This window comes from Ceratotherium simum, chromosome 5, assembly GCF_057802395.1.
Source record: "Ceratotherium simum simum isolate JZ-2026a chromosome 5, ASM5780239v1, whole genome shotgun sequence".
In the NCBI taxonomy this organism is placed as follows: domain Eukaryota; kingdom Metazoa; phylum Chordata; class Mammalia; order Perissodactyla; family Rhinocerotidae; genus Ceratotherium; species Ceratotherium simum.
This window is the reverse complement of record NC_141904.1, coordinates 52,719,857-52,733,284: the sequence shown is the minus strand read 5'-3', so window position 1 is coordinate 52,733,284 and position 13,428 is coordinate 52,719,857. Positions and strand designations below refer to the sequence as shown.

The window sequence follows — 13,428 nt, the reverse complement described above, 5'->3', positions numbered from 1 at the left end:
GGATGTACTGTGTATGTAAGTGCATAGCTAATTGTCGAGGATACCCTCCAAGCTGAGAGCAGTAATCATGTCAGGGTGGAAACATTGATCGCTGAGGGAAATTTTAGTTTGAAATATATAAATTACAAACATTATTTTTAATAGAAAATTTAAGTCAGTCTGTTCATGGTATAAGGTCTGGAGGAATAGCTCTGGGAGCAAATTTCATGGGAAATTCACTATCCACCTTCTACGTTTCTGCATTATTTGAAATTTTAGCAACAGACATACTATATTTATAATCAGAAAAAAAAAATCAAGCAAGAGGGACAGAATTGGAAGCGGGGGAGGGGAGCAGTAAGAAAACAGAGACCAAGGTTCGTGGTCTGTGAAAACTTGAATTCAGGGAGTTCATCTTACCTTTCCGCCCCCTCTGCTGCCACTTTGTGAATAACTGCAGAAGCATGAACATAAAAGGGGCTGGCAAGTTTTTCCTGGGACCTCTAAGAAAGGCACAAAGCCAGGATATTCTGGCAACAACCAGCCAGGCCAGAGGTGGGGAGGGGAGAGATCCACAAGGAACAGTGGGATCTGGCATCCTGACCACGGCAACCTGGCCTGGATGGACTGAGCCTTAGAGGGCTGGCCACATCCACAGCCCCCTTCTAAGTGATCCCTTCTGCAGAATCCAGCAAGTTGGGCTGGGAGTGGATGTCAGATGCCAGGACCAACGGTTTAAGCAGCAATGGAGGCCTTCGAGATGGCGGATACCAGGGCTCTGCTCACCCAGATTGACAGTCATTAAAGGAAGCAATAGGGTCCATTCTTGAGGACTTTTAACATGAGGCAAAGAGGTTGCTTGGTTGAAAATAGGGCCAGAACCTGTAAGACACCCCAATGGACAGTGCCATGGCAATTAGTACGAGTGATGATACGAGGCCTCAAATACACATAAACAGGAGCCACAGACAGTGCACAGCCCCTCAAGTGGTGAGAACCCAGCAAAGCCTCATGCAGAAAAATGAGTGATAACATGCTCGCTAAAGCCAAAGCCAGAATAGCCTTCCAAATCCCAAAGGACTCTCAGCATCTCTGCATACCTGCGCCTGCAGTTCCAGTCCTAACTCTGAATCCTAGAAACGCAGCTCTCTGTGAGCTCCCGGGAGACCTGGCTGCACAGCTTCATTCTTACAGCACAGAAGGGCAGATCCAGGTTTTGTGCCACCTGAAGCTTATATAATTTGGAAGGCCTACTTTGACAAAAAGAATACAAAATTACAGACTTAAAATTAGGCAAATGCATATTTAGGACGAGTAAAGAAATCACAATAAATTACAAATTTTTAAAAGTTGGCAAATACCAAAACATAATGTACATATTAAACTGTCTCACCTCTATAACATTTTTTGCTGCATAACTTTTGATTATTTCTTCATATGATGATTTTGCAATATCATTTTCTATAGAAACTTGTTTATTATTGACACTCGGGGTGCATAAAACATACGGTTTCTCATGTCAATGCATACACTGTTCAGACTAGTTCTACTAGTTGGTGCCCTGCAATCACAAGAATTCTGATAAGTTCTATTTCACAAAATTCACACCAAAAAAAACAAAAAAGTATGGTATGTTTATAATCATCTCACTGCATTGTCAAGTATACTCCTGACAAGACAGAACTTCAATTTTAATCAGGCATCAGTGAGAACAGAATCTCCCACTTCACGGTTTTACATGTCTGCTAGCAGGAGGAGTTTTCTACAGACCAGCTTTTGTCTCTGTACTTTTCAAACCTTGCTTTTCCTCTCCTGCCCACATACTTCTGGTGCTGGGCACTGTAGGGCATGTTCCTATCACCGTAGCGGCACTTCTGTCCCCACATTTTCATACCGTGACAGGTGAGTGGATGCAGAAACAGGAAGGAGCAGTCTTGGAAGCCAGTTCCATCACCATGGCTAGGAAAAGTGTGTTTATTCCCAGGGGTGATGGTGAACCACACAAATCTATCCCAATTAACCTAAACTAAGTATATTCCAACTCAGCTTCCCCCTAGTCATGCCCCTAAAGAGGCTGCAGCCATTCCACACCACCCAAGAGGAGAAGGCTGACAGAGGGAGTCAGAGAGGGGGAGACAGAGGCCCTCTCTAACTGCAGCTAAATTATCTCGCTTTCACAAATTTTACACAAAAACATACTGCCCCATGAACACACTGCTTGACCCCCTCCCACGGGCTCCGACTCTGAAGCTTCCAGAAATCCAGCTACTAGCGATGAGTATTCCTAAAGTAAAACCCCTTACTTGAAGGAAAGCTGCGTGAATCTCTTTCTTCACTGCCACCAGCAGAAACAAAAATAAGTGACTGGAAGGTGTAGAAAGAGCAAGACTTAACTGACGCCAGTTGGGTCTGAGAAATAAACTGAAAGCAAGAGATAACGGCAGGCCCCCCAAAATGATGGGAATCAATAAACAGGGTGACTGGTCAATCCATAAGGAGACACAAGCAGGAGAAGAGGAGAGAGAGATGTAGCTAAAATGTAGATGGACAGGACCCGATGAGGGGAGCCTTGTGTGCAGGTGGGCGGAGTCTAATGATAGGGGGTGACTAACAGTCGAGGGCGGGGCTAAAGACTAGGGTGGCCTAACTGATAGATGAGTGGACTCTAAACACCAGGGCCATGGACACACAAAATGTCGGTAAGGCCCATACAGGAGGGATCTGCCTAGTGGATAATGAGCAGTGTCCGAAGGTGAGTGGGGGATTGAAAATAAGATGGATGGGCCTAGAAATGAGAGGGCAGGGCCAACTCGGCCAGGCCCCCTTTCCTCCCAGCACCAGAGGAGGGGACAGGAATGGGAGGGTACCCCACTGAGCATCTCCCTGTTGTTCCTTCCCCTGATCAGTTAGAGAAGGCAGCCATAAAGATTCAGGCATGGTGGCGTGGCAACATGGTGCGCCGGACGTTACTGCATGCAGCACTCAGGGCCTGGGTCATCCAGTGCTGGTGGAGGTCGATGCAGGCCAAGACATTGGAGCAAAGACGGCGCCTGGCACTAAGAGTCTACACCTGCCAGGAGTGGGCCGTGGTGAAGGTGCAGGCACAGGTGCGAATGTGGCAGGCCCGCAGACGGTTTCTTCAGGCACGCCAAGCGGCCTGCGTCATCCAGTCTTACTGGCGCTGGCATGCCAGCCAAACCCGAGGCCTGATCCGGGGCTGCTATGAGGTCAGAGCCAGCCGGCTGGAGCTCGACATCGAAATTCTCATGACCTAGGGTGCTGGCAGAGCCAAGGAGACTGGATCTCTCTTCCAATAAAGACATTTACTGATCACGATGGAAACTGCCCCTTAGAAATTAGACCCATAGAAGAAAGATCAGCCCCTAACCTTCCTGCCTTCCACCCAAAAAATGGTTACCTGGTGTGATCTAGAGCCCATCCCAGGGCAACCTAACATGGGCTTTTGCTCCTAATGCAAACCTGACCAATCTTGCACCCAAAAGAGACCCCAGGGCCCAGGTCAGGCTCTGACACCTCAGCCAGCCTGACCTCAGCTCCCTCCACAAGTGGGGATAGGCATTGGGCTTTATTTTTCTGCAGCCCTGCTCAGGCATCTCCATTCAGAATAGGACACCAGACAGTCTGGCTGGAGCCAGAGCCAGATGGGAAGGCCAGGATTCCACAGCCCTGTGCTTGGCAGAGCCCTTGTGGCCAGCACAGCGCTTGGCAGGGAGCCAAGAGGACAGAGTACCCCCCTGAGTAACAGCAGGACAGGCACTGTGTCTCACTGGAGGACAGCAAGCCAGAGCCAGCCCCTGGGGAAGGCCATGGCAGGAGCTGAGGAGCAGCAGCTGTGCCTGCTGCCTCCCTCCCTAGGGCTGAGAGACAAGGCTTCTCTCCCCTCTGCTGGCCACTCCCTGGGAGAACCAGGCATGGGGTGGGGGAGGGGAGGGGGGAGTGTCAGGAGTGGGTAAACAAGCAGAGGAGGACTAGGGGTGGGCAGGGGGAAGGGCTGTCCTTCTGCCATTGGAGGTCATTGGTTTGGGGATGCAACCTCTAAATCCTACCACATCCTCAGAAGCAGCTGTGCTGGCCTCCCCTCCAAGATCCTCTCTCTTTCCCCCAACCCTCCACAGACTGCCGCAGCCTGCCAGGCCTGCCTCGAGTGGGTGCTCATGGGTCTCTGCTCTGCTAAGTCTCCTGTTACCTCTTGCATCTATGTCTCAACCATCTCTGTACATGATCTCCCACAGTCTCTGCTTTGTCATCCATGCCCAAGGTTCCTCACTCTCACCCCGTGTCCCTCAGATGTTTGTCTCTATACCTGCATCCCAGAAGTCTGAGCTCCGTGACCCTCCCCAGGGTTTTGCAATGGGTGGCTTTGCACGAGGAATGGGAGGACAAGTTGGGGAGGTATGCAGAAGTCAGAGGTCTTCATGGGCCTTGCAGCTGGGTAAGGCTGTCCCTCAGCCCAGGCCCCCTTGTGTGTGTGTGTATGTGTTTGGGGTTCCGGGGAGGGTGTCTCCAGAACAGCTGCAGTGGATGTGAGGATTCAGTGTTCAGCCCAACACTCATTACCTCTAGTAGCTGCAGGTGGCAATAATGCAGCCGGGTACCTTGCTCTTCCAAGGGACATCCTTCAGGAGCTTTGGGCACAGCTTTCTCCTCCTGCTACTAGCAGCAGTGAGTGGTAGGAAACTGGTTAGGTCTGCATGCTGAACATGACGGGAATTCTGCATGACTAGCCCTGTAGGCGCCACCCCTGCAGTGAGAGGTGTTTAAAACCTGTGCTGGCAAGGGTTTAAGTCTCTGGTTCTCAACCTACATTGGATATTGGAATCCCCTGGGACATAAAAAATTACTGATGCCTGTGCCAACCCAGAGATTCTGTTTTAATTGGACTGGTGGAGGCGTGGGCATTAGAATTCAATATGCAACCACAATTTGGAAACTGCTGAGTTAAGCCCTTCCCAGCCCAGGTTATATGCCCCTATTCAGCCTGTGTGGTCCCACCTGCGGATGGTCATGCAGAATTCCAAGCCAAACACTCAGTGAGCTCAAGGTAATCAAGGCTTTCTGCTCTCTGGTGACCTAAGAATGCAAAGTGAAACGGGGGATCCAGAAGAGCCACTTTGAGTCAAAAACCTTTGGAAGCAGGAAGACACAGCCCCTCCTGGTAGCCGGGGGAAGGGATGGGGAGAGGTTATTGGGAGGAATATTGGGAGGGGCCTTTTGTCCCAGGTAGACAGGATCCCAGGAAGATGGCACCACACAGGTGTGAGCAATGGAAACTCAGGGGCCAGACCAAGGAGGCCAAACTTCATCCAAGGTCTTTACCACCACCTTGGGTGTCCCTCCAATGGTCAGGAGTCTTGAGAAGCCAGAGATGGTCTGGACCTGTGGGTGCTGGGCATCAGAGAGCCTTAGGCAGAGGAAGTGAATGAGACATAGGACAGGAGTCAGGAGAGAGGCTCCCCTTTAACAGTGAGGTCTGTGGCTTGGCTGGCATTGCCTAGATCAGTAGAGCCACCTTCCCCTCCTCAGCAGGGGTGAGCTGAGAGGTAGACTTCTCAGATCCTCACAGAACTTCACAGACCCTCCCTTCTCTTCCCCACCATCATCGAGAATCGAGCTGCATAAGAAACTCTTCCTGAGAATACACTGAAACACTAGAAATGGGAATGGGAGGAGCATGCTTGCAGCTTTGGGGCAGAAGTGGGCCTGAGAGCACTCTGGGGGACTTTGTGTACCCACTCTTGCTCTTCCCCCAGGTGACATCATGTCCACAAGAGATATGTGCCCTAGGCCTGATCAACGAAGAAATATACTGACCCTCAGACTGGCCCAGCCTCCTGGGCCCCTAAGAAGATAGTTCAGTAAGTAAGGGCCCATCCTCTGCAGGTCCCTTCCAGCCCTGGAAAATGATTCCCAGATGGCATCTAGTCTCCTTGCTCCCAGGACACCTACTCCTTGCTCTCAAGCCCCTCACCTCATGCATCACAACCTCAGCTCTGATCCCAGGTCTCCATCCTGCCTTGTCTTCTGACTCTCTCTGTCCCACATGCCAAACCCAAAAGGAGATGGCCACAGCCACTGTCATGCCACACCAGGCAGCTTGAGTGGGCCAACATCCCACCGATCATACACATACGCATCTACGCATGTTACTGGAGAACACTGGTTCTGACTACCACCCCACCCCACTCCCATCTCACCACGTGGATGTTGCTTGGTGTAGAGAGGACTTTGCTCAGCTTTGCTTCTAAAAATTGAGTTTGTTCAACTCCACCACAAGTTACTAGTCTGGAAGCTTATTATGTAGAAGAGCTAGAATGAGTTGAAAGGAAAAATTGTTTTCTGGGCTCTCCCAAGCTGAGCTTTCATATCAAGTGTCAAGAACAAACAACTTAATGTAGAGTGTGACTATAAAGAGGGTGACCATAGAGTCTGAGAGTGAAAAGGGATGGGGGACAGGGCAGGTAGAGAAAGTTTCAACCGCAGAGGAAGAGATAAAAACCCATTCATGACCCTGAAACAGAGGAGTGTGGGGGGCTTATGTACTGCTGCAGCCTGCCACCAGATCCTACCCTCAGCCTCTCCCCTCAGGTTACCCCAGTAGGCATAGAGGAATCTGAGAACGTAAGCTGGGGAAACTACATGGCTCAGAGGTGAAAGGTGGTAAAAGTTGAGGGAGTGCCAAAGTGCTGGGTCTGAGGGCTGCCTCCATTGAGCCCTGTATACTCCCTTATGGGGCTGGGAAGTAGTGAAGAGTCCCTGGACCCCCACAATGGGGGAGGTAAGAAGTGCCAAAAGGACTGGTGGTCTCAAAGAGGTCTAGGACAGGGACAAGAAGCCACAGGCTGTGGGGACCTCACCACTCAAGACCAAGGCAGGGACGAAGGGCATCACAGAAGGTGGGTTTAGGTCTGTGGATGGGGTACCCAAGCAGGTTCATCTATTGGCGGGGGCTGAGGACAACATGGCACCCTCAAGAGCATGCAGGCAAGACCAGCTGCAAGAACCAATCCAGGAGGGGAGAGTGGGAGGTATCAATGAAAGATGACAGGTTATGAGTTGATCATTGTTGAAGGTGGATGATGACTACTCTGTCTACCTTTGGATATGTTTGAAAATTTCCACAATAACAACATGAAAGTAGTTTTAGTATAAATAATAGAGGAATAAAAGTTACTATTTAAATAACTTCCATAACAGTTAGGAATTGTATTGGGCTCTTAGGAACAGAAACCTGAAAAACAGTAGCTTAAACAAAATAGAAGTTTGATTTCTTCTCCCATAAATGAAGCCCAGCAATGGGCAGACCAAGATACAGAAGCTGCACAATGTCAACAGGTCCCTTCTTCTCTGCTTCCACACTGCACCTTGGGATCGGATCCTAGTCCTCATACTCTCAATGTGACTCCTAGTTCCAGCCATCATGTCTACATGCGTCTTCAGGCAAGAGGAAGGGCACAAAGAGAAACCACTCATGCCAGCTGGCTTCATTTCCTTTAAAGGCCTTTCCCAGAAGGCTCACTCATCCAGCCCCCTCCACTTATGTTTCATTGGCTAGAACTGTTACATGACCCTCCCTGCTACAAGGACACATGTTGCCACCATGACCAAACTCAGGTGTATCCAAAGAGGCTAGATTCTGCTCTGAGAGAAACTTGCAAACATCAATGGCTTAACCGAAATGTATTTCTCACTCACACAAATTCTGCTGGGGTCCAGGCAACTCTCCAAGGCAGTGTCCTTCCGTGTGTTAGCTCAGCCTTCCAGGCTGCTCCACTCTTATACCCCCTCCATGTGGATATGAGCTCCTGTGGTTGCACTTGCCCAAGCAGGAGAAGGAATGGCTGGAGAGAAGAGCACCAATGTTATAGCATTTCACTTAAAAGTGTTATATTTCACTTCTCTTCCCCTTTTATTGGCTCAACAGTCATGTAGCTGTGTCTAACTTCAAGCAGAAGGAAAATGCAATCTCCCCACATACCTGAAAGGAGAGGAGAACAAGAATGTTAGTAAACAAATCAATGTGCCCTACCTCAGAGTTCAATTTACAGAATAGAAGAGAGAGTAGATATTGGAGAGGCAACCAGCTGCGTCTGCCACAATTCCTAAAACATGAGAGGAAAAACATGAAGAAGGAAGCTCAATCAAATCAATGGAAGTATGAAATGGAATAAAAAAATCATAAGAAAGCATGATAGAAAACCAAAGATGGGAATAAGTCCTCATTAAATGGAAATGGGTAAAATTCGTCTATTAACAGAATCTCACATTGGGTTTTAAAAAATATCCAACCATGTGTTGTTTATAATGGACACATCTGAAATAAAAGGAAGCTGGTGATTTAAACTAAAACAGCAGAAAAAAAATCAGGAGAGAAAATTTAGCTGTTTAAAAACACATTTAATCTCCTTTCCCCTGAGATCCAAGTAAAATGAAGAGAATGCAATTAACTTCACCAAAAAAAATCTCACAATCGTGAACAGACGGGGATAAGGGCCGTCAGTGGATAAGAGAGGACCACAGTTTTGGAAAAGGGAAAGCAAGAGGAGAGGGGTACCAGATGAGGCAGAAGGAGGAAGCTGAAGAACGAGTGCTCAGACAGGCCAAAGGATGAGGGACCAGGACTCAAATGCAGATGTCTGACTCCAGGACCTGGGCTCTTAACCACACTCTCCTAACTGCCTCCTCAAGGAGACGGCTGGCTCTGGCTGTAGGAAAGCCCTGATAGGATGGAACTCTCAAAGAACACACACACACACACACACACACACACACACACACACCCATTTAAAGGATAAAGTGAGTATTGAGGGCAATGGTCAGTCTTTGCCACCAAGAAGTTCTACAAAATATAAAAGAGCAGATCATTCTAAGTAATATAAACTATTCCAGAGTATACAAAGAACAGAAAGCTACCCAACTATCTTTATGATGCTGGTATAGTGTTGGTATCAAAACCAGACAAGTGTTCTGAGGCTCTAATGTATAACGTTAGTTATACCTTATAGTTGATAACACTGTATTGTATAATTGAAATTTGCTAAGAGAGTAGAACTTAAATGTTCTCACCAAATATAAATATATAGTAATGGATATGTTAATTAACTAGATGGGAAGAATCCTTTCACAATATATTCATATATCAAATCATCACAATGTACACTTTAAGTATCTTTCAATTTTCTTTGTCAATTATACTTCAATAAAGCTGAAAAAGACTCCTCAAAAAAAAACCCAGACAAGTGTATTATAACAGAGGAATATTAAAACCACTTCCCATAATAAATATAGAAGTTAAAACCATAGCTAGAATATTAGCAAATCACAAGAATCAATATTAAATATATATACATAATGAACAAATAGGAGTTTCCCCAGGAAACTAAAGATGGTTCAACACTGAAAAATCCATCATTGTAATTGACTAAAGAAGAAAAAATCATGTGATTAGAATTAAGCATCCATTCCCATTTTTTAAAAAATTACTAGTAAAATGTAACGAAAAGAAACTAAACTAGAGAGTGAAAGAATAAAAAATATATAAGGAACTCATAAAACTCAATAGCAAAAAGACACATAATACAATTTAAAAATGGGCAAAGGACTTGATAGACATTTTTTCAAAGAAAACATACAAATGGCAAACAGGTACATGAAGAGATGCTCAACATTACTGGTCATCAGGGAAATGCAAATCAAAACCACAATGAGCTGTCACCTCAAATCTGTTAGAATGGCTGTTTTCAAAAAGACAAGAAGTAAGTGTTGGTGAGGCTGTGGAAAAAAGGGAACTCTTGTGCACTGTTGGTGGGAATGTAAATTGGTGAAGCCATGATGGAAAATAATATGGAGTTTCCTCAAAAAATTAAAAATAGAACTACCATATGATACAGCAATCCCACTTTTGGATAAACATGTGAAGGAAATAAAGTCATTGTCTCGAGGTGATATCTGCACCCCCATGTTCATTGCAGCATTATTCACAATAGCCAAGACAGTGAAACAACCTAAATATTTATTGACAGATGAATGGATAAAGACAATATGGCATATATATATATATATATATGCCATACTATTATTCACCTGTAAAAAAAGAAGGAAATTCAGCCTTTTGTGACATGGATGGGCCTTGAGGGCATTATGCTAAGTGAAATAAGTCAGACAGAGAAAGACAAATACTGTAAGTTCTCAATTATATGAGGAATCTAAAAAAACCAAACTCAGAAATACAAAGTAGAATCGTGGTTGCCAGGGGCTGGCAGGTGGGGAAAATGGGGAGATGTTGGTCAAAGGGTACAAACTTCCAGCCATAAGATCAATAATTTCTGGGGAACTAATATACAGCATGATGACTATAATTAATAATACTGTATTATATACTTGAAAGATGTTAGGAGAGTAAATATTAAATGTTATCACTACAAAAATAATGGTAATTATGTGAGGTGATGGAGGTGTTAACTAACCTTATTGTGGTAATCATTTCACAAAATATATGTGTATCAGATCTCACATTGTACACTTTAAACTTACATATGGTATATGTCAATATTATCTCAATAAAGCTGGAATAAAAAGAAGATATACAGATGACAAACATGAAAAGATGCTCAATACCACAGGTCATTAGGGAATTGCTATCAAACAACAATACATGATACCACTACACACCTATACGAATACCCAAATTCCAAAATACTGACAATACCAAGTGCTGATGAGGATGAAGAGCAACAGGAGCTGTCATTCATTGTTGGTGGATTCCAAAATGGTACAGATCAGCTTCTTCTTAGAAAACTACACATACTCTTACCATATGATCCAGCAATTGTGCTCCTTAATATTTACCCAAATGAGCTGAGAACTTCTGTCCACACAAAAACCTGCATTTCAATGTTTATAAGCTTTATTCATAACTGCAAAACCTGGGAAGCAACCAAGATGTGCTTCAACAAGTGAATGGATAAACACACTGTGGTATATCCATATAATGCAATATTATTTAGTGATAAAAAGAAAGGAGCCGTCAAGCCACAAAAAGGCATGGAAAAACCTTAAAAACATATTTTTAAGTAGAAGAAGCCAATCTGAAAGAGTCACATATTTATGATTCCCAGAACTAAATTAGTATCATTCTGATGTATATTGTAATAAGCACTTCAGCAACCAGTAAGAAAGTAACTAAAAAGTACAGTAAAAGAAATCATCAGAGAAATTAAAATAGTGTGCTAAAAGAAGATTTATTAAATACAAAATAATACAGTAATGGAGGAACAAAGAAACAAAAAAATAGAAATAAAACAACAAATAGAAAGCAAATCGCAAAATGATAGACATAAATCTAGCCATAACAATAATTACATTAAATGTGAATGGGCTAAAAACCACACTAAAGAACAAATATGGTCAGACTGGATTAAAAAAAAAAATGACATCCAACTATATGCTGTCTACAAACGACATATCTTAGATGCAAAGACCCAAATATGTTGGAAGTAAAAGGATGAGAATAGAGAGCTAGAATGGCCCCAAAAGAGAAAATAGGTGTTAAGAAAATAAATAATACTGGAAACAAAGAGGAATATTTCATAATGATAAAAGGATCAATATATTAGGAAGATGTAGTAATTATAAATGTAAGTGTACCTAACAAAAGGGCTCCAAAACACATGAAGCAAAAGCTGGCAGAACTTAAAGGAGAAATAGAAAACTCAACAATAATAGCTGGAGGTTTTAATAGTCCTCTCTCGATAATTGATAGAACAAATAGACAAAGAATTATTGTGATTATAGAAGACTTAAACAACTCCATCAACCAAATGAACCTAGCAGACATTTATAGGACACCACCTAGTGAGTGCAGAATACATATTCTTTTCAAATACACATGGAACATTCTCCAGGATAAACCATATATGGGGCCACAAAATAAGTCTAAATAAATTTTAAAAGATTGAAGTCATAATAAGTATGTTCTCTGACCACAATGGAATTAGAGATCCCCCAAGAAGAAGAAAGCTTGGAAAGCCACAGATGTTGAATGTTAAACAATACACTTCCAAATAACTCATGGTTCAAAGAAGAAATTACAAGGGAAGTTTAAAAATATCTTGAACTGAATGAAAATGAAAACAAAACTTATCAAAATTTATGGAATGTAGCTAAAGCAGTGTTTAAAAGGAAATTTAGAGCATTAAATATCCATATCAGACAAAAAGAAAGATCTCAAATAAATAACCTAAGCTTTCACATTAAAAATTAGGAGAAGGGTACAAAACTAAACCCAAAAGCAAGGGGAAGGAAGGAAGTAGTAAAGACTGATGTGGAAATCAATGAAATGGAAAACAAAAAAAAAATAGAGAAAAACAATAAAACCAAAAGTTGGTTCTTTTGAAACAGCAACCAATTTGGCAAATCCTTAGCTACAGTTACAAAGAAAAGAAGAAAAAAGACACAAATTATCTAAATCAGAAGTAAAAAATGAGACATTACTACTGGCCCTACTCTATGCCAACAAATTGGACACTTCAGATTAAATGGACAAATTTCTACAAAAACACAAATTACCGAAACTGACTCAGGAAGACACAAAACATCTGAATAGATTAATAGCAAGTAAAGAAATTTAATTCTTAATGAAAATTTTCCCATAAAGAAAAGTCAAGACCTAGATGGCTTCACTGGTGAGTACTACAATATATTGAAAGAAGAAATAATATAAAACCTAGTGAAAGATATCACAATAAAAGAAAACTACAGATAATATACCTCATGACTATAGACACAAAAATTCTTTTTTTTTTTTAATTTTTTGTGTATTGCAGTAACATTGGTTTATAACATTGTAAAAATTTCGGGTGTACATCATTATACTTCTATTTCTGCATAGATTACATCATGTTCACCACCCAAATACTAATTACAACACATCACCACACACATGTACCAAATTATCCCTTTCACCCTCCTCCCTCCCCCCTTCCCTCTGGTATCCACCAATCCAATCTCTGTCCCTATGTGTTTGTTTATTGTTGTTATTATCTACTACTTAATGAAGGAAATCATACGGTATTTGACCATCTCCCTCTGACTTATTTCACTTTGCATTATACCCTCAATGTCCATCCACGTTGTCACAAATGACTGGTTTCATGGTTTCTTATGGCTGAGTAGTATTCCATTGTGTATATATACCACAGCTTCTTTATCCATTCGTTCCTTGATGGGCACTTAGGTTGCTTCCAAGTCTTGGCTATTGTGAATAACGCTGCAATGAACACAGGGGTGCATGTACCTTTGCAAATTGGTGTTTTCAAGTTCTTTGGATAAATACCCAACAGTGGAATAGCTGGATCATATGGTAGTTCTATCCTTGATTTTTTGAGGAATCTCCATACTGTTTTTCCATAGTGGCTGCACCAGTTTGCACTC

General features: G+C 43.3%; 1 protein-coding gene across 2 annotated transcripts; it reads left to right on the top strand.

Moving 5' to 3' along the window:
• Window positions 1-2,635: 2,635 nt before the first annotated feature.
• IQCF6 (IQ motif containing F6) lies at window positions 2,636-3,254 on the top strand. Of its 2 annotated transcripts, none has more exons than XM_087431736.1 (2): window positions 2,636-2,674; window positions 2,886-3,254. In XM_087431736.1, exons 1-2 carry the CDS (start codon window positions 2,660-2,662, stop codon window positions 3,252-3,254), a joined length of 384 nt encoding a protein of 127 aa, XP_087287862.1. In that variant the 5' UTR covers window positions 2,636-2,659. The 2 variants fall into 2 exon arrangements, with proteins under 2 accessions (XP_087287862.1, XP_004419823.2); XM_004419766.3 differs by having other exon boundaries at window positions 2,660-2,731.
• Window positions 3,255-13,428: the final 10,174 nt, after the last annotated feature.

Bases quoted from the DNA above. Each gene is read 5' to 3' on its own strand.
- IQCF6 (XM_004419766.3), top strand. From the start codon at position 2,660: ATGGACACACAAAATGTCGGTAAGGCCCATACAGGAGGGATCTGCCTA. The intron at 2,732-2,885 runs GTGAGTGGGGGA...TCCCCTGATCAG, and splicing joins ATAATGAGCAGTGTCCGAAG to TTAGAGAAGGCAGCCATAAA.